The sequence below is a fragment of the Branchiostoma lanceolatum genome, chromosome 18, assembly GCF_035083965.1.
Source record: "Branchiostoma lanceolatum isolate klBraLanc5 chromosome 18, klBraLanc5.hap2, whole genome shotgun sequence".
In the NCBI taxonomy this organism is placed as follows: domain Eukaryota; kingdom Metazoa; phylum Chordata; class Leptocardii; order Amphioxiformes; family Branchiostomatidae; genus Branchiostoma; species Branchiostoma lanceolatum.
This window is the reverse complement of record NC_089739.1, coordinates 4,706,739-4,727,532: the sequence shown is the minus strand read 5'-3', so window position 1 is coordinate 4,727,532 and position 20,794 is coordinate 4,706,739. Positions and strand designations below refer to the sequence as shown.

Sequence of the window (20,794 nt, the reverse complement as noted above, 5' to 3'; positions counted from 1 at the left end):
GCGTTTCCAAGATGGCGGCCAAGGTTAGTAAAAAATCGACTTTTCTTTAAAACTTGTGAATTTCCTTAATTTCTACCCTATCAAACACATTGAGATCGTTAGAAAATGATAGGAAAGAATAAAAAGAAGTGATTGACAATTTTAGAACTTGAATGCGGGACAGGAAAGTGTGAAAATAGCCGTGGGAAAGGTGGAAATGTTGCAGACGATGATGATGTCATAGTGGTTTGGCCACGTTGCTCAATGTTTGTAAACAAACCTTTTATAGTTTATGATAAATATTTGTTTATAATCTCTGGAGGCTCTTTACTATTATCTCTGTCGACCTAATTTTGAAACGTAGATAGCATTTCTAACGCGAATTTCCAGAAGCAAATATGCGTGACGTCTGGGCGCAAATAATTGTGGGAGGGCGGGGTTGGATTGTCAACATTTCTAACGGGAGTTTTAGACTTGGCTTTCAACTTGACACATCTCAAAGCGTTTATTTACTCACCTGAACGGCTTAAGAAGTCAAACAGACGTTGAAGAACTTAATTTGTTGAGTTAGAAGAAATAGTCTACTCTAGAGGGAGGGTCTCTTATACTAAGTACATATAAATTCCACATGTTACATTTTGTACATTGTATCATAATCAGTAAGTGGTATGTGCGATTGTGCAAAGATCTCTATTATATCTACTTTACCAATTGTTCCTTTGCAGGATGGCCTCCTTATTCTTGGATGTCTTCTTAATCTTGGATCAAGATGATCTTCCCAAATCCTTGAAGGTGCGAAAATTAAGACTGAGGTATGGAGAAAAGACCTTAGTAGTGTGACTGAATAAGATTCCAAAGGACAATACTGCTTTGGTTATTCATCAAGAAGCACAACAAAATAAGCAAACATGTTGGAGTCGTATATCGCACCTATGTTGATGAGTTATGTCAACAAGTACATCAAGAACTTGAAGCCTTCAGACCTCCAGTTATCGTTGTGGGGAGGTGACGTCGTCCTTAACAACCTTGACCTCCGATTGGACGTGCTGGAACAGGAGCTGAAACTCCCAATCACATTCCTCAGTGGACATATCCACGAGCTCCGCGTACACGTGCCGTGGGCCCGGCTAGGATACGAACCTGTCGTCATCACCATAAACACGATAGAATGCGTACTGAAACTTCGGGATGCCAGCCCGGGGGAGACAGACAGCACAAGTTCAAAGACGAGCACCGCAAGCTCGCGGGCAAGTAGCATCGACAGGTCAAAGGTCAAACGCCAGCTCACCGGTAGCGATGCCGACCTCCCGCCAGGCTATGTTCAAACGCTGATCAACCGAGTCGTAAACAACGTCTCTATTGTAGTCAACAACTTGATTCTAAAGTACGTAGAAGACGATATCGTTCTGTCGCTAAACATCAAGTCTGCAGAGGGCTACAGCGTGAACGAGTTTTGGGACAGCGCGTTCATCGACCTCTCCATCGAAGATCTCGTGCTACGGAAGCTAATCAAGTTCTCGGACATGACCGTCTGCCTGGACAAGCGGACCGCCGCAGGAAAGATCGAGATGTACCAGGAACCCATGATTTTCCGCTGTTCGTTCGAGACGCGGATCTTCATGATATACGACAGCCTGAGTGCAAAGCTCCCATACGCAACCAAGATAAACACGTTCTGTGAAGAAGTGAATATCTCCATCAGTGATATCCAGCTCCCGATGTATTTAAGACTTATACAACTCTGCACGGCTTTGTACTACGGTGACATTGACCTTCCAGAGGGACAGCCACAACAAGAGGGACATGACCTTGAAGATCAGCAGGAATTGACAGCAGGAAATTCAGGTACAGATTTCAGTGTTCTCACCATAATTTTTTCACAGCATAGGGGTCAGGTACAGAAGGCCAACTTTAGCGGTGCAAGTCACGCGTGGAGTGCTGAAGACATGACCAGAGTAGGGAGTCCGTCATGTTCCCCCGGAAAATTTGTATATTCATGACCCAATGAGACATTATTTCATGCATTTTGAGGGATAAATATTTTTCTTTGAGAGTCTTTCCTCTGTCACAGCCTCATTCTAAAGCCAAATATGAACTTTTTATAAGATTTATGAAGGGTCACAAGGTTTGTCCCAGTAACAAACACCCCTATGCTGGTCGAAACACAGCAAAGGGGTCCAGATCACAGCATAGGGGGTCCAAATCAAAGCATAGGGGGCCCCTATGCTAAAAGGCCTGGCGAGAACACTGGTCATGATTGAAATATTTTCTGATATTCAGCTGTTTTTGAAAGATAATTCAGAGCTCTGATCTGCTGTGTCTTTCTGACAGTTCTTGTGAACTTAAATGAAATTATTTGTTATCTTCTATAAGTAGCAATTGTGCTACATTAGAAAATCAACTCAATTTGCATTATGAATATTCAGTTTTTTCTGGTGATACTAGTATGCTACAAAATAAGTTGTAATGTTATGTTGCTATTTTAGCTGTAATTTACGAAAAGATCAAATACTTTACTAGAATTCTTAATCCAGGCACCATAGCATACTATGTACAGTAATGTAGGTTACAATCTGTCCTTAACATGCTTCTACATACAGCTGTGATACCTGGATATCATTCACTTAAAAACTTTGTAACAAAAAAGTTACTAAGTAACTTTCAAATATGTACTTGCAAGGATGGATCCTGACCTAAAGTTTTAGTACATGTACCAATCGAAACGGCATTAATATACAGTGACCAGTGTTTGAAGGTATTTGTACAATTTTTTTCAGGTGCAGTAGACGAGACTGACCCACAGCAGGACTACAGTGACCAGCAAGGCTGGGGGTCGTGGATGTGGTCAATGGTACCGGAACTGGTGACCTTTGAAGAGGAGGAGGGAGAGGGGGAGGGGGGCGGCAGAGGCAGGCCCACCAAGCCTGCTGAACCCATCCTGGCATTCAGCGCTTATGTCAAGAAGGCAGTCATCACATTTAAGGTGGGTTTAACATCAGGCTTTTACTAGTTTTAGCTAGGATTTATTTTACTTCCCTTTTTGGACAGGCAAGAACGATGTGGCACAGCACTCAAGTTTATCATAACTTATCTTAACAGTGCTGCACGCACAGAACAATATATCTACCTTTTTTACACCTGAGTGAAGTTGTGTAAAGAGCCTTTCCCAAGGGCACAACATCGGTGGCGTCAGGGGATTCAAACTCGGGACCGCTGGGTACTGGGATATTCTTGCTATCATTCATTGAACTCCTAATTATATTCAATGTCTCCCACAGTTGACAGAGCTTACGCAGGAGAACATGTTCTACGGACCACAGAAGTTGATCTTCAAGCCATACTTGAGACTAGAACAGGACGGATCATCCATGGAGATACTCATGAGAGGAGAGACCTTCTTCGATGCCCAAATCGGCTTCACCAAGTTCCAGCTGACTTGTATGGACGAGGATGAAAACACTACAAGAGAAATGGTACATGTAAGTCTGAAAGTAGAGGAAATCTTTAAATACACATCTGAGATTTAGAAACACTTGTCAACCATTTCCATGTGCTATACATGTACATGTATATGGACAGGCCTTACCACAGAGTGGTAGAAAGTGAAGGATAAAAAGTCAGTGTTGTTTGAGTGACAGGAAGTAGATGGAAGAGTAAGTCATTTATCAGCTGATTGACAACTGAGGAACATCTGTGTGGCTGACATTTTGGGGATTACAACTAGTACTTGCAAAGAAAATGATTTTGAATATTTCTTTTCCCCAACAGGACCCATGTTTCCTTAAGGCAGGAGAACCTGTGGAAAACAAAACCGGCAGCCATTTTTTCTCCCTCTCACTGTTCGATGAAAGAAGTCCAGAAAACAACAGGTGACTGCAGACTTCATATTTGCATACAATCGTCATGTTTTAGATCCCTGATGATCTTTTTGTAGACTGTTTGTTATGATAAGCTAATGCACAGTCCTAAGTGCACATGCACAGAGCAATGTGTTATGGGTAATATGTCAAAGTTGAAAGCCCTGGCAACACATAAAGAATGGACGGGGGTCTTGAACTTTGACATAATGCCCACAAGTCATCATTCTGTGTATGTGTACTAACTGTGAACTACTGTAGATACAGAAATTTTCACGGTAGGGAGAAAAAGAAGTGTTCGTGGTGGTTTTGCGTTAGCATTTGAAACAATGGTAGCGTTACAGTCACGATGGAATGCCTTTTTGTGGTGGTTTTAAGTTTGCAGTAAAGAGTTCAACGCAAAAGAAAACTGCGAACATAAAACCACCACAAACATTTCTGCATTTACTGTAGCTTATTTCAACTTCCAATTTACTTTTACGTAGCTTTCTAATTTCTATCAATTAGCTCATGATGTATCATGATTATATTGTTGTTGCTTATATTTTTCAGGGTTCCCCCTGATTTTGTACTTGATGTTGAGATGCACCAGCGATTGTACAATGAGACGGCCATGTTACAGAGATATGGAGCCTTTTGGATGGACTATCTTTACACCATGGAGATAGAAGACAGGAATGGTCAGATTCATTTGTTTTCTGTTTGTATCTAATTAGTTTGTTGTGGTGCTGAATTTATGAGATTCTGGTCAATTCATTTTTGAGAACTCACATAAATCTGGAAATTTTTTTTTCAATGTTTCCTTCAAGTTAAATGTTTAGATGGTGTTTGTTCTGAATATGCATGCTGTATACTGTAGCTACATTGCTGAAAAATGTAAGAATTCCCATGCTTCGATTCTTAAAATAGTTTTCCTAGATTGACAAGACTCTTCTGTAGTAGTTAAGGTAAAGGTAATCCCATAGCCTTTTTGAGACTGTAGGGGCATTGGGTTATTAGCCACTGTATCAAGCCTTGATTCAAGGGCATGGTATTGGAAAGGGGAGCCCATCTCTCTCCTTCCATCGCCTTTACCTCCCCAATCGAAGAAGCCAGGTACCCATTTTACACCTGGGTGGAGTGAGGCAAGTTGTGTAAAGTGCCTTTCCAAAGGGCACAACATCGTTGGTAATGTCAGAGGATTCGAACCCAGGACCTCTGGAAAGCAAGTTTCTAAAAATCAATTTTTTTACAGTGTCTGAGAGTGGTTCGGATGCTGGGTCCCACAGCAGTCACCAGGACATGTCCACCGTCAGAGAGTCTTCATCCAAAAGGTTCCTGTTCGCTCCCGGCCAGGCCACCGTCACCAGCGAGGTCATACAGAAACTGTTGAAGCTCCAGGAGTGCGCCAACAACCACGAGTACGAACCCTACAGCCAACCCAAACCTGGTAGGTTTCTGATGTTGTTCACCTTCGCAGTGCCTAGTGGCAGCAAGTCTCGTATCTGTTTCAGTAGCAGGATATATTTTTACAGTGAAGGATTGTTAACTTTTTGCAGTGTTTTAAGTTAAACTTTGCATTTGGAACAATTCTGTTCTGTACTCACACAGCAGTTACAGTATTGTGATAAGGATATTAATTGTAATACAAGACAGACATGTAGCCACTCTCTTATTGGTTGAACTGCTTATTGCCATGTTATCATTGGTCGAAAGGATGATTGCCATGGTATCATTGGTCAAACTACTGATTGTCATGTATTATTGGTTGAACTGCTAATTGTGATTGACAGTCAGGATTGCTCTATTCCAGTGGTTGTTGATGAGAACCGACCACGCCCGACTCTGGAGGAGGTTGCAGCCATGGAGGAGTTCATCCCTACCCGGTCCATGCACGTGACGCTCCTGTCACCCACGGTGTACGTGTGTGGGGCAGAGAGGCTGGAGACAGCCGCACCTGAAGCACAGGAACCCAGGAAAGGGAGGAGGGTCTCCAGACAGGTCAGGGGTGGTGCATTTTTTAACCTAAAAGGGTTTATGGTGGGCAAGGCTAGGTGGGGTTCGGCTACCTCAGTAGGCTACCCATTCTGGGTCCCGATGCCCTGAGATCTCCAGATAGGTAAGAGGTGGTACATTTTTTAAACCTTTCAGGGTCTCCGGAGGGTTTATGGAAAATGTAGGTAGGGCTAGGTGGGATGTTCTACCTCAGTAGACTACCCTTTCTGTCATTTATAACTTAAAGTATCTTAGGGTCTCCGGACAGGTCAGGGCTGGTACATTTTTAAACCTCTCAGGGTCTCTCGACAGGTTAGGGATGGTACATTTTAACCTCAATAGGGGTGGAGTGCTAAAGATAGCTTAGTACAAAATCTTGTAGCAAAACTAATTACCATGACAGAAAATGGCACCAATGCTGCACTATCCCCACTAGTTGGTTCAAGGCTTTGCTGGGTTAACAGATTAGAGTGGTAACTTGGACAGCTATTTTTACTGTCATATTACCATCATCGGCAGTCTGCACCAATGCCAGAATACAGCATCATCAAAATTTTGATCATTAGGGTCCGTAGTAAAACATTAGATATGTGTCACTTTTGTAGAAATATTCAAGAGAAAACTGAATATCATAAGTCATAGGTATCCATCGTAGAGAACCATAATTTCATGATTTTTGTTTTCCAACAGGACTCCAAACAAAAGTTGTTAGAGACACCCAAACCGCGGGAGCAAGTCTACCCCCTCCCCACCATAGTGATCCAGGCAGACAGGATAGACATCCAGAACACTGTACCCATGTACCGGTACAGCCTGGTACCCGCTGTCAGCTGTCTGTTACAACCATCCGGCAACCTGATACATCACTGTTACTCACACATATATGTCAAGGTAAGGATGTGTGTTACAACCTACTACATCACTGTTACACAAATATATCTGTTACAACCTGATACATCACCATACCTCACACATATATGTCAAGGTAAGGATGTGTGTTACAACCTACTACATCACTGTTACACAAATATGTCTGTTACAACCTGATACATCACCATACCTCACACATATATGTCAAGGTAAGGATGTGTGTTACAACCTACTACATCACATATATGTCTGTTACAACCTACTACATCACCATACCTCACACATATATGTCAAGGTAAGGATATCTGTTACAACTTACTACATCACATATATGTCTGTTACAACCATCCGACAACCTGATACATCACTGTTACTCACACGTATATGTCAAGGTAAAGAAGCACTTACCTGCTTTTATTTACATTGCCAAACTGAAAAAAACTGAAAAAAGGGAAAAAAATTTTTAGAAAGGGAAAGTTATAGTCCTATTATCTTTTTAGAGTCCGTAGCTATAGGCCGGGGTAGTGGTTTGTTATCCGCTGCATTTAGGGCACGGTATTGGAAGATGGGGCCCAACCTTCTACAACCTTTTACCTCCCCAACCAAAGTCAGGTACCCATTTTAGACCTGGGTGTAGCTAGGAAAGTCATGGAAAGTGCCTTTCACAAGGGCACAACATCGGTGGCATGTCAGGGGATTAAAACCAGGGACCTCTGGGTTCTGGGCCAAACATCTTAACTGTTACGCCAATACGCCACTAGTCTAAGAGTTTTTAAATTCCTGTAATTTTTTTTCTCCAGGTATTTGGATTTCAGGTCGGCTTGACCACCATGGAACCGTCCAATCCGTCACCTGCACCGCTGACAGTACTGCCCCCTTGCAGCACCGCTGTGTACTACAAGACACTCCTGCTTCCCATGTATTGGTAGGTAACAGTAACACAAATGTAGCTTTTTGAATGAGATTTCTCTGTACTTTAAGAAATGGTACTTTCTTCTTCCAACAACTTGAAGGCAATTTACATACCTTTCAATAGTTAGTGCTTGAATGCTACATACATGACAAGTAACAAATGTACTCAATGTAATTTTGGACAATCTGTACATGCAAAGAATGAGATATTCGACAAATTGAAACTTATTTTCTTTTCCATGTAAAACTAGCATCTAAAGGTTTTGAGCACCATCTTTTCTTTGGCTTTACACTAACATATATTGTATAACTGAACAGAATCTGATGCACTAAAGAAAGCTGTTAAGTACCAATTATAGAAAGTCATTGTCATTGATCACACTTGTTCCTTAGCAGAATCTATATTACAAGATAACTCTTTTCCATGGTGTCTGTGCAGGAGAGACCCCTTGCAGTCTCAGACGGAAGTGCTGCTGGAGCTGCCAGGTGTTGTCTGCACCCTGACCCAGCCACAGCTGCAGCTGCTGCACCTGATACAGCTGAGCTGGACCGGTCAGCCAAGGGGGTTCCACAGAACAAGTCTGGTGGAAGATGTCTTTAATCCATCTGGTGTGTCTTGTTTCTTTGTTTGTTCCTCAAGAGACAAGTCTGGTGGAAGATGTCTTTAATCCATCTGGTGTGTCTTGTTTCTTTGTTTGTTCCTCAAGACAAGTCTGTTAGAAAATGTCTTTAACTCATGTGGTGTGTCAGAGTTTCAAATTCAATTTTCTAGTCCTTTCTAGTCTATACTTGTTTAGATAACACTATCCCATTGCATATTGACCTTCATAGAGCAAAGATGCAATGTCGTGTGGTGATCATGAGAACTCGTTGAAAATCTGGGCGCTGATTTTTGGTGGTCCTAAGATATAAAGTGCTCCTCGTGCGGCTTGTTTCTGGGCTCATTTTAATGTCCAAAGTATGAAATCATGATAGAAATGTGTCAATATGAGCAAGTAACTGTTGATGTCATACAGATTGCCATATGCAGAATATTTCCAGTTTTAGTGTTCTGAAATTGATAAATATTGCTTTGGGCTCCTTTAAGCAACAAAGTTGTTATCATTCATTTAACGTCTTTTACATTTTTATCTTGCAGCTAAAGCCTTCCCAGTAGGCCAGCCTATGGTTGAAGTATCCCTGAATGGACTTGAGTGGAAGTATGTGGAAACACTCAGTCTCAGGGCTGTGTCAGGAACTGTAGGGGGGCTGAAGATTACAGTCCATTCTATTGGTAGGTTTGAAAATAGCCACTCTCTCATTGGTTGAACTACTAATTGCCATGCTATCATTGGTTGAACTGCTATCTGTTCATTCTACTGGAAAGTTTGAATCTCTTTGTAGCCCTCTCTCATTGGTCGAACCACTAATTGCCATACTGTCATTGGTTGGACTGCTTGTTGTGATGGACAAGCAACTTTAGTGTGAACATCTTTCAGCACCAAGGATAGATACATGTATCTAGTTATGGCACCATTCAAAAGACTGAGATATTCAGTTTTAGGATTTTCTTATAGGATTACAAACGTTTGGTGTCTGTCCAAAGACAAAGTTTGTGTTAAGATAAATGTTTCTATCTTGGTTTTCAGAGAATGGCAAAGAAGCCGTGACCCCCATTCTAGCAGGGCCAGTGGACTCTTCCCAGGTCCACAACACAAAGTTCTTCACCATAGCAACAGAAGAGGCCACGCCCAGCAACCTGACCTCTGACCTTCTGACTCTCACTTTACAAGTAGGAAAGGATGCCAGTTTAAAGCCAGGTGATAACTCAGTTATTTTTGAATAGCAAAGTTCTTTATTCACATTATCTAACAAGAACCTGTCATCTTCTTCAAGGCAATTCTGACTGGCTCACTTTGTACTGCAGCTGTAGGTGTCACAGCTAACAATGCGGTCCCAATATCTATGTATGTGACAATACTTTACATTTTGGGACCACATTGTTAGCAGTGACACCTAGTTGCAGTGCAAAGAGAACAAGTCAGATTTGCTCTGAAATAGATCTCGATGACAGAAGGTTGTCAAAAACTCACATTTCAGGTCCGTTTAGTTTGTTTTTTTACCTGAACCTAAACGAGTCCATATTCGGTTCAGCTTTATACACGCATCCCTATATATGACTGGTTGTCTTGTCTTCAGGTCATAGCCTGGTTCTGCTGGACATCCAAGGCCTCTCGTGCTGTTTAGACCCTGTTCTGCTGACCTGGCTGGCGTACCGACCCCGGCCTGTCTGGCGCAAGGCTAGCAGCCCCCATCAGTTACACAGGCAGTCATCTGTTATCACTTCTGTATCCACACACACTGGGACCAGGCACAGAAACTCTTCTCAAGGTGGGTTGTACCAAGGATTGATACTGTTAGGTTGCACCCTGGACAACCTTGACAGAGGCACTTTTCTGAAGGTGGTTTGTACCAGGAATGTTAATGTTACTAGAAGTGTTAGGTTGCACACTGGACAACCTTGACAGCACTTTTCTCAAGGTGGGTTGTATCAACTTCAAGGATTGATACTGTGCAGGTTACATGTAGGTTGCACCCAGTAACATTGTACATGTACATGTAGATTGCACACTGGAAAATCCGGGCAAGAATTTAAGTTGCCCCGAATACTGCCTGTGGTTGGACCAACTTGAAATCATTCAACGTCTCCAAAAAAGATTATAAAATATTTTTCATTCAAAATTCAAAAGGTTAGAAATGTCTGGATATGTTATAATAAGAACTTTATCCTCAAACGTTCTGCTGTCCTGATTCTGAAGTTCCAAGTCATTTTTTTTCTTTAGAATCTGCTAAATCGGAGTCCAAGCATCGGTCCCGTACACGTACCAGCAGCCAACCAATCCCCATGGCTCATCTGACGTCGCCGCAAGAGCCGCCGAAAACAGAGGAGAGAAAACCTGACGGAACCGTGGTCATCAAGAGATGGTTACACGACATGTTTCCTGTGGTCAGGCAACTTCAAGTACAGGTCAGGAAAATGCTGGAATGTTTGTTTGTATTGCATTGCAGAGCTTGTAAACTCCCTATATACAGGGATGACATCCACATGTGCATTAAGTTTCGTCCATTTCCCAAAAAAAGCTACTTTATGATCATACTGTATATCATACACAGCAGTTGCAAAATGAGCAAACATAAATTTCAAAAAATCGGAAAGCAGATATTACTAAATGTCTTCTAGAATGCCAAAATCGATTCAAAAGTCAAAGAGGAAAAGAAACAAAAAGCAGTTATCCGGTATACAGTACTCATGTGTTTAGTCTTTTGTTCAACCTCCCTGACCACATAGATTTCATAAGAAAGGCAACATTTTTTTTTGGCCAAACCTTCAACTTTTTTTTTTTGCCAAACCTTTTTTTCTTTGCATGCCTGCATTAGTTTTGAGGTGTCTTACATATAATCAAATCAATATGGCCTGAACAAAAGTTCACAATGTCTTGTATTTATTTCTTGCAGGTGGACCTCCAGCCTCTGACCATTTTCTTCCCAACGGACCACATCAGCACGATCCCGCAGTCTTCCCGCAGTCTTCTCTCCAGTCTGCAGACATATTATACTACAGCTGACAAGCCCCACCCCATGCTGGCTGTGTGTCTGCCGAGAATCAAGGTCTGCAGTTCCGGGCACAAACACATGGAGGCGCTGCAGGATATACCCTACAGCCCCGATAGGCCATTTTTAGAAACAGGTGAAAGCAAAGGTATTGTTGTTGGTCTGGGTGTTTGTTTGTTTGTCTTGATCTGTGTCTGTAGTTATTTGAATATTGTAGAGTGACGGGATGTGAGATAGAAGATGGTGTAACCAGAGATTGGCAGGATGTGAAGGTTGGCTCGGCCAGGTTCAAAGTTGATAGTTTGTTTCAGAACAGAATTAGCACAAAATTCAGAAATAATGAATATAACAAGAAACTCACAAAACCTTTCACGGAGTTATTTGATTTCTTCTTTATAGTGATAGTTCTTAAACATTTGCTAATAGAGCATGACACATTGACAGTTACTGTTTATTGTATATTTAATATTCTTGATTTAACTCTTCATTCATAGTTCTGGGATAATGACAGCACTGATACAGAAGTCGACCGGTTTCGACTTTATTCAGTCTTTTTCAAAAATCCTTTATTCAGTTTTTTTCAAGATTTAACCCTTCTTTACATTTGATATGGCGATAGTATTCACTGCTAAAGCATTCACTAATATAGTTTTAAACTTTACATTTTTTCTAGACCTTCTTCCATGGAACATAAGCCTAGAGAAGTGCAGCGTCTACACAGTGCACAACTCCCAGGGGGTGTACTACTTACTGGAGCCAACAGCTGTAACTTCAGTGCTGGCTGTTACCTGCTCTGGCAGCCCTCCCTCTGGAGGGTACACATCCCTCGGCATCTGTTTCCACACAGACTTGCAGCCTGTGGCTCTAAACTGCTCCAAACAACAGGTACAAGTACAGTTACTGTAAATGCATTTAAGTTCGCATGGTTTTTATTTCGTGCTAAAGGGAAAAGGGAGTGTTTGCGTTGGTTTTAAGTTCGCGGCAGTGCCATAGTCACATACTGCCACAGTATTGGACAAAAATCTTTGCGGTTGTTTTAAGTTTGCGACAAAACAACACCGTTAATATTTTTGCATTTACAGTGCTTAAGAAATGTGTTTTCAGCAATAAGCTGGTTCATAGTATGGTCTGCACATGTGCAAGGTCAAAGGTGAAGGCAGGCCCTAACTTACACCCATGGTAAGATTATTTTATGGAAGAAGAGTTTCATTAGCTCATTTTACTCTTAAACTATTTAAACAATGATGATTTGAGAAAAGTTAACCAAAACTCTTCTATATACAATGTATGTACTATAAACATCTGCAACTTAGAATACGAATACAGTGACTGTATATGTACATTTTGTCTATGTATACAGCTACTTGAAACATTATACCTGTATGTTTTAGAAGTGGAGCAGCTATTAGATTCTTTATCATTTGCATTCATTTATTGAAAAACAAGACAAGTTTATACATTCCCGATGCAGCATACTGACATCAACATACTAGCATGCATGACTAGATTACCTCTACTGTAACAGTTATACATACAATCATTTGATTAGTTCTTTTAAATTTTTAGATATTAGCAATATTTTATCTGCCATGTATGTGCAAGATGCCATACATTGTACCTGTTACAACTGTCATGCAATGAAGTTCTTCTTCTGTGTTGTACAGGTCCAGTTATTGTCTTCCCTTGCTGAGGTGGGACTTAACGTTTTGGAAGATCTACAGTCCAGAGCTGCCACCACAGGGCCCTCGCCTTCCGTCCTGGGTCCCAAACCGACAGAAACAGTGTCTACTGTCCTATCCAGTCCCAGTCGTTCACCAACTAAACACTTACAGAGCATCAGTGACTCCAGTGAGCTTGAGGACTTAGGTAAACATTCTGCTGTTTCAAAGCTCTCTTTGATAGATATACAAGAAGTATGTTAACTAAATTATATTAGGAGAATGCTCTATGCCACTACATATATGTGTCCCTATTGCTCAACTGGTAGCAGCCTCACAGCTGAGCTCCTGGTTCCAATTAGCTGTTAACTGGGAGACCCGGGAACTATCCTGGGCTGGACATCTTGTACCGGTCTTTCGGAAGGGATACAAAATGGGGGTCCCGTGTTTGAGGAGGTGCCTCATACACCTAGGGGCACATACGGTAGCAAGTTTCCTTGCTGTTTTAGTAGTAGGGTAGATTTATATAGGGTGAAGTTGCCTAAGCCCCTCCCCTTTAACATGCTCAAACACAGGACCCCCATTTTACGTCCCTTCCAAAAGACCAGTGCAGCCCCAACCGACAAGCCCCAAATGGCCTGCTCTGGATTAAACTGGTGTTTCCTAGTAAGCAACTAATTGGAACCAGGAGCCCAGCTGTGAGGCTGCTACCAATAGAGCTACAGGGACATCCTAGTAAATGTTTTTCCAAGTATTGGCACCAAAATGTCACAAAATACCGCTTTATTGATTATTTACTTCCATGTTGTTTACAGGCAGTGGTACGTCAACTGATGAGACTGTGATTTCTGCCAAGGATGGAGAGGCCAGTCAAGAGTCCAACGTAGGGAAGGTCTCCCTGTGGTTGCAATGGGCTCTTCCAAAAGTCAAGGTGACTCTCTATGGACAGGAACATCTCAATACCAAACAAGGTAAGAAAATCTTTTACATAATTACATAATTACCTCAAAAACTTAGCTTGTTAGATTAGATATAACAGTCTCTGAATTAGATAAAAAAACGATATCTTATGAGAAGAGAAAAATGGCTTGTTTTGTACTCGTCATAGATTAGTCAGATTGTTATCAAACACCTGCTTCCTCTGGGTTCAGGGAATGTCGTTTGAACGCATTCTATTTTTTACGGACATGCACAATGACATGGACAGTTTGTGAGCAAAATCCCCCCCAAGACGAAATGAGTTTGTGTGGTTCAAATTCGTCTATTTGAAATTACCGAATATCTCAAACTGAATGTTTTGTTCCAGATGTGAAGATTTGTACAGAAGTTGAAGATCTCAGTGCTTCCATCGATGTACAGGAGGTGTACACCAAGGTCAAATGCAAGGTCGGAAGCCTCAATGTCAACCACAAGGTCAAAAAGTAAGTTACCTTCAAGTTATTATTTTGCTGTGGACATTGTATAGCGATATTCGGGCCGCCTCGCCGAAGTGACTAGTGATTAATAGTTGTTTAGGGAATGTCGTTGAAATACGTTGAACTTCTGTTATTCGTGGACAAAATCTTCCCTAGTATGACGAAAGCATTTTGTGTGGTTCAAATTCATCTATTCTATTGTTTTAAGGCTAAAAGTTTAGTCAAAACAGTCTTAGTTTCTTTCTATAGTTTTTTTGCCATGTACAAGTCATAATACTGGTATTATCTAAAAGGATATTTCTCTTTTAGCTTACCAATTTGCAATTACCAATTGAAACAGATTTCGAAATTTTAAAATCTTTTTGGCAATATAGAAATTTGTTCATGGATGCCACAAATTATAGATGGGCATTTTGAGCCTTGTGTTTTTTGACAATGCTGATTTATCGTCTTTTCTGTCAATTTCAGGTCTCAGTTGCATCATTGGGAGCCAGGCCCCTTCAACGGTATCGTCCTCTCTTGTTCCGAGAAGCTCTCGAACCTCACCCAGCTCCCGGCGTTCCAGTCCCGCGAGACGAGAACCAACCCGTTCTTCCCCGAGTTCGCTAAACTCGCGGAGACCGCCAAGCCCCACGGCTTCCTGAGCATTACGTTTACCCGCGCCCTCACCACGTGCGTGCGGAAGAAGATCGCAAAACGAGAGCGCGGCGAGAAAGCGTCCAAGGAAAAGACTTGGGAAACCGACATGCAGTACATGAACGAAATATGCCTCACAGTTGAGCCATGCGACGTCATCTTCTGGTGTCCTCTTGTTGCGTCGGCGCTGAAGATATTTCAGCTCGAGAATGGCGAAAGCCTGAAAGAGAAACCCAAAGCCAGCGTTATCGGTACAAAGTCGACACACACTCTCATGATAGCGACTAACAGCCTACCCTTGCTACATTTCAACTGTAGCAACTTCAGGTTGTTTGTTCCGGTGGACGAAAGTACGCTAAACAAGCAGCTACAGTCAGACTTGTTGTTGCTTCACGTTAACTCGGTCTCCCTCACCCCACAAGCCGACAACCCCCTCCCCAGGTTGGTGGTCAGGAAAGACGTGTACAGAAGAGCAGTGCATGCTGGGAAGATGCAGACGCCGGGGTCCGAGGTGGAGGACAGGCAGTACCAACTGGATGTGAACGGGCTGGGCCTCTGCTCGGCATTGTGGGAGGAAGTGGCGAGAAGTATGGAACAGGGCAGGCAGGTGGAGAGTGAGGAGGATCTGTTGATATCCCAGAATCCCGCAGTGGAGTGGAATAGAGCTGACAAGTAGGTATAATGTTACCAGTCCAGGGGCATAGCTGAAAAATAGTGCAAATTTGTCTAAAAGCACCAATCTTAGCACACATGTACGTAGTTGAATGTGTTCTAAACAAGTATAGATATGGAGGCATTTCAATTTCTGCCCAGAATCAATTTTATGGCATTTTGGCCATTTTAGACCAAAAATGTGTATTTTGGACTTTTTGGAAAAAAAAGTACAACTATTTTCCAACAAATTTGGAGAATGGACTGACAGAAGTTTCGACTAGTCCTCTGCTCTTTTTCAAGATTGTAAGGACCTTATAGATGTCTGACCTGACAAATGGGTCAAATGCGGGTATCGTCCCCGGTCCTCTTTCATGAAGGTTGGTAGGCCATGATGTACATGTATAAGATGACGTATCCTGAACTGCTAGGTTATCAGTTATCTTAGAAAAGACTAGAGTAGAGGACTGGTCAAAAATTCAGTCCAGTAAAAAAATTCAGCTAGTCTGTTTCAAATTTTCCATACTGTATAAATGCAGAATGTTCGCATTGGTTTTATGTTTGCCGTACTAGTAAGCTCTTCACTGTGAACTTAAAACCACCACAAAATTTATTGCCCTCCAACCCCCTTGTCTACTATTGTCTCAAATACAAACTTAAAGCCATCACAAACATTTCTGCATTTACAGTATATTCTCTCCGTACGGATGTGCCAGCAAAATTCTTTGATTGGTTAGCCACTGTTTCAAAATTTTGAACAAAACGAATGACAAACTGCTATTTTGCACTCCAGGCAGCCCCACCACCAGGAGCCGGTCCACCTGACTCCCATCGTGATGGACTATGACATGCGAGTTGTTGTGGCTCCCGCCGTCATTGTCAACAGGCACTCAGCACAGGACAGCCATGCTAGACAGGTGGGCCTCGCCTTATATGGAATATTTCTTTGATTGAAGTAATGTAACATGATCCTCTTTACTATTGCTGCTACAGAAGACTGTTTGACTCATAGCCAATCAGAGCTTTCTATTTGTATTGCAGGCTAATTTTGTAAGCTAGTAGTGCAATGCGGCTTCGCTATGGCTCGCATGTTTAGCCACGTTCACCCCTACTCTTGATGAATGACAAATGCAATTCCTTACAACATGTCCGAGCTGGGGTCGACCCTAGGCTCAAACTCAGGCCCACGGATCCACAGAATTTGATCCAGATGGCCAAGCAGTGAGGTTGCTTCTGTCGATACTGTAGTATATTTATTTCTATGTGTAAATGTTAAATCATGAGCTAAGTCGCTTTCTCTCCCTGGTATTGAATGCACTATCCCTGTCCTTGGTACTGAATAGGCCTCACTTAACCTGTCCTTGGTACTGAATAGGCCTCACTATACCTGTCCTTGGAACTGAATGAGCCTCACTATCCCTGTCCTTGGAACTGAATGTCTCACTATCCCTGTCCTTGGAACTGAATGTCTCACTATCCCTGTCCTTGGTACTTAATGTCTCACTATCCCTGTCCTTGGTACTGAATGTCTCACTATCCCTGTCCTTGGTACTGAATGTCTCACTATCCCTGTCCTTGGTACTGAATGTCTCACTATCCCTGTCCTTGGTACTGAATGTCTCACTATCCCCGTCCTTGGTACTGAATGTCTCACCATCCCTGCCCTTGGTACTGAATGTCTCACTTTCCCTGTCCTTGGTACTGAATGTCTCACTATCCCTGTCATTGGTACTGAATGTCTCACTATCCCTGTCCTTGGTACTGAATGTCTCACTATCCCTGTCCTTGGTACTGAATATCTCACTATCCCTGTCCTTGGTACTGAATGTCTCACTATCCCCGTCCTTGGTACTGAATGTCTCACTATCCCTGCCCTTGGTACTGAAATGGCCTCACTATCGCCTGTCCTTGGTACTGAATTGCTCACTATCCCTGTCCTTGGTACTGAATGTCTCACTATCCCTGTCCTTGGTACTGAATGTCTCACTATTCCCGTCCTTGGTACTGAATGTCTCACCATCCCTGCCCTTGGTACTGAATGTCTCACTATCCCTGTCCTTGGTACTGAATGTCTCACTATCCCTGTCCCTGGTACTGAATGTCTCACTATCCCTGTCCTTGGTACTTAATGTCTCACTATCCATGTCCTTGGTACTGAATGTCTCACTATCCCTGTCCTTGGTACTTAATGTCTCACTATCCCTGTCCTTGGTACTGAATGGCTCACTATCCCTGTCCTTGGTACTTAATGTCTCACTATCCCTGTCCTTGGTACTGAATGTCTCACTATCCCTGTCCTTGGTACTGAATGTCTCACTATCCCTGTCCTTGGTACTTAATGTCTCACTTTCCCTGTCCTTGGTACTGAATGGCTCACTATCCCTGTCCTTGGTACTGAATAGGCCTCACTATACCTGTCCTTGGTACTGAATGGGCCATTCTTTCCACAGCCTGTAATAGTGTGCGGACACTCCCTGGAGGTGAACGTGACCTCTGACCTAGACTTCTACATCAGTGCGGAGCAGGTGCAGCTCATGCACCACCTGATGAACAGGAACCTGTCGGCCATGTTGGGAGGGGGGGCGCAGGAGGGGCCAAAGAGCCGCAGCAACAGTGACGAGTCAAGCAGAGGTGCGGGGGCTGGCGCCAGACCACCTGCATCAGAAGACAGTGGCATTGGTAGGTTAACACCTGACTCAAGCTATTAGCTAGCAGGGCACTACACTAAGATTTAGAAAGTCAAAAAATTAGACACCTTGGTAATTAAATACACATGTTCATGTATTCTCTACACACACTGTCACTGTTTTTTTTTTCTCATATCAGACACTGATACAGCATCAAAATTTTTTGACATGCAAAGCTACTGACTAATTGTTGATCCAAAGAGCCCATTGCGGAAGACTGGTTCCCCTTCACACAATTTTTGGATGCCATGTCTATAAATCCTAGATGAAAGCCAACATTTGACAAATCATTTCAATCTATAGACAAGGGAGACATATTTGCGATGTCATTAATTTGGTGTCATAAAACCTCTTCAGAAGTTTCAAGATTTGTGTTGATGATAAATCTGTACATTATACATGTATTGTACATACTACCTGGCCTGTCTTTTTTGTCACTACCAGTGAAAACTTTTTAGAGTACTTCAGTGAGCTAAACTTTCACTAACTAAAGATTTCTTCTCATTTGCTTTTCAGGAAGCGACAGTACCTTGATTCCCATCTCAGCCACTATAGAAAGACAGTCGGCCGAGTTACACCCCAGTCTCCTCGAGAAGCAGACCAAAACTGTGGAGCGCTCCACAGAGATCATGCCCATGGACATCCTCCTTACTGCTGGCAAAATCTCCTTAATGTTGTACTCTAGCTCCTTTAAGAAAGAAGAATTGTCCTCAAGTCAAATTTCACCACAGCCCACAAAAATGGTTTCACCTTTTTTACCGATGGGCCTCTCTGCCATCTTCCCATCATCCTTTGTGCAAGAGAGCATGATGGGAAAGAGGGTGTTGAAGCCGTTTGTGCACGCAGTGTTCTCCCAGCCGTCGACAATCATCAACGTCCAATCAACAAACCAGAAGCTGGAGGTGTCGTGTTACGACGTCAGTCTGAAAGGGGTGCCAGTGGACTTAACCATCACAGGTATGAATAGTATATTGAATTTCCTTTATTTTGAAATAAAAGTTTTGGATTAAATTGAAATTATTTTGAACATTGCTTTGTGCTGCAGTGGAAAGATACATTTTAGTGTCATAGTAGCTGACTGTTGATTGGTCAATCAGCACTACGTTTGCCAATCAGCATGAAGTGTTTGCTATGCAGAAACTTTATCTATATCTATGTCATCAATCATTGAATGCTGATTGGCCAGAAGAAAAGGTAAAGTTTAGAAACAGACTAAGTTTAGAATTAAACCAATGCATTGGTAATTATGGTTAAACAGCCATCGGCCATTCAGCAGCCAATTGAGTTGATAATCTGAAATTTGAAAAAATTGGCATGATTCATGGTTTTGTTTGTTAGAATGAAATTAAATGATCATAACAAAATTATTAGACAATCATTTTTTGGGTGTGTCTGTCTATGTGTGTTACCAAACTTATGCCAGGCATGTAGGGGACACTGACAGGAAGTTACATGTACATTTTGTATATTTTGCACATGTAGGTCAAAGGTCCCAGAGGAGGTTACCTCATCTCCGTCCTCACTTTCCTGCTATAATGCATGTGTGCTGCATTATGGGATCCAGGGAATATGCTTATGTATCAGACAGAATCAGTGAGAAATACCCAATGACAAATACAAGAAATTTACAAAAACTTTTAGATACCAGGATTTCATAGAAATGTTTTTTGCGTTTATGTTCTGTCAGATGGCTCCAAGTTGCTGCCGGAAGCGAGTGATTTTAGCGTCCCCTGGGTCCAGACTGCAATGGGAGAGCCCGACCCCCGGAGTGGGGTTCCCCCTGCAGTCTACACCTTCACTGTCACAGACTTCCTCTCAGACCAAGGTACGGTACCGCTCGTGTTTTATACAACTCTAACAACCCGTTCATGAATTTGTCCTAAGAAGACATGTTTTTACTTTAAGAATGTAGTAAACGAAAGTGAAGTCTTTGTAAATTTTGAATGTTTAACAATTTCTTTACTTGGGATAGTCTATGTTTCTTTATTTACAAACACTTACTGTTCACAGCAAATGTGCGCCTTGATGTTGGGAGACCCCTCAAGGTCAACTTCAGCATCACCAAGGTCAAACAAGCCATGGGTCTCCTGAAACTGCTCACCCCCACGAAACAGTACGAAATCCGAGGGAAACTTTCCCCAACCGTTCCTCAAAAAGACTTGAAGAGTCTTGAAACAACATCGCAAAAGAAGACAGCAACAGAAAAGACAACTTCAATGGCGCCAACTGAGTTGAAAGCTCTGTTGATGAGGTTGCGTTCTGCCAGCTTTGCCATTGGTCAGGTGGTAGTTGCCATGGAGACAGTGCCACACCCACAGAATCCCAAAGCAGTGTTGTCGCTGACTGGGATAGACAGTAAAGTGGAGATCACACTTGCAGAAAACGGCAGTAAGTAAAGTATAAATTTTATTATAAGTGTATAGATAGTGTTATCATGATTAATTGTAGTTCTGCAGTATTTCAAAGTAAGTTTTTCTTAACAAACAAGACTTAAGAAACTGTTTCAAAATTTTATCCAGTTGCTTGTCATGAGTAACTATTTATGATGTGTCTTATTACCTGGA

The 20,794-nt window shown here is 42.2% G+C and overlaps 1 protein-coding gene across 1 annotated transcript in view; it reads left to right on the top strand.

Annotated features, from left to right (window-relative positions):
- Positions 1–4: 4 nt before the first annotated feature.
- The window catches only part of LOC136424626 (intermembrane lipid transfer protein VPS13B-like), a 47,347-nt gene continuing 26,557 nt past the window's right edge, over positions 5–20,794 (top strand). The window contains exons 1-26 of the mRNA XM_066413243.1: positions 5–23; positions 705–1,824; positions 2,757–2,962; positions 3,258–3,452; positions 3,748–3,848; positions 4,389–4,516; positions 5,071–5,265; positions 5,629–5,816; positions 6,501–6,701; positions 7,481–7,605; positions 8,032–8,201; positions 8,731–8,865; positions 9,221–9,391; positions 9,771–9,962; positions 10,415–10,599; positions 11,088–11,331; positions 11,857–12,068; positions 12,848–13,049; positions 13,657–13,812; positions 14,148–14,262; positions 14,725–15,564; positions 16,337–16,460; positions 17,994–18,222; positions 18,747–19,187; positions 19,918–20,055; positions 20,241–20,618. Of these exons, the coding sequence (XP_066269340.1) occupies positions 888–1,824; positions 2,757–2,962; positions 3,258–3,452; positions 3,748–3,848; positions 4,389–4,516; positions 5,071–5,265; positions 5,629–5,816; positions 6,501–6,701; positions 7,481–7,605; positions 8,032–8,201; positions 8,731–8,865; positions 9,221–9,391; positions 9,771–9,962; positions 10,415–10,599; positions 11,088–11,331; positions 11,857–12,068; positions 12,848–13,049; positions 13,657–13,812; positions 14,148–14,262; positions 14,725–15,564; positions 16,337–16,460; positions 17,994–18,222; positions 18,747–19,187; positions 19,918–20,055; positions 20,241–20,618 (6,208 nt within the window). The 5' untranslated portion in view covers positions 5–23; positions 705–887. The remainder of the gene's footprint in view (positions 24–704; positions 1,825–2,756; positions 2,963–3,257; positions 3,453–3,747; positions 3,849–4,388; positions 4,517–5,070; positions 5,266–5,628; positions 5,817–6,500; positions 6,702–7,480; positions 7,606–8,031; positions 8,202–8,730; positions 8,866–9,220; positions 9,392–9,770; positions 9,963–10,414; positions 10,600–11,087; positions 11,332–11,856; positions 12,069–12,847; positions 13,050–13,656; positions 13,813–14,147; positions 14,263–14,724; positions 15,565–16,336; positions 16,461–17,993; positions 18,223–18,746; positions 19,188–19,917; positions 20,056–20,240; positions 20,619–20,794) is intronic.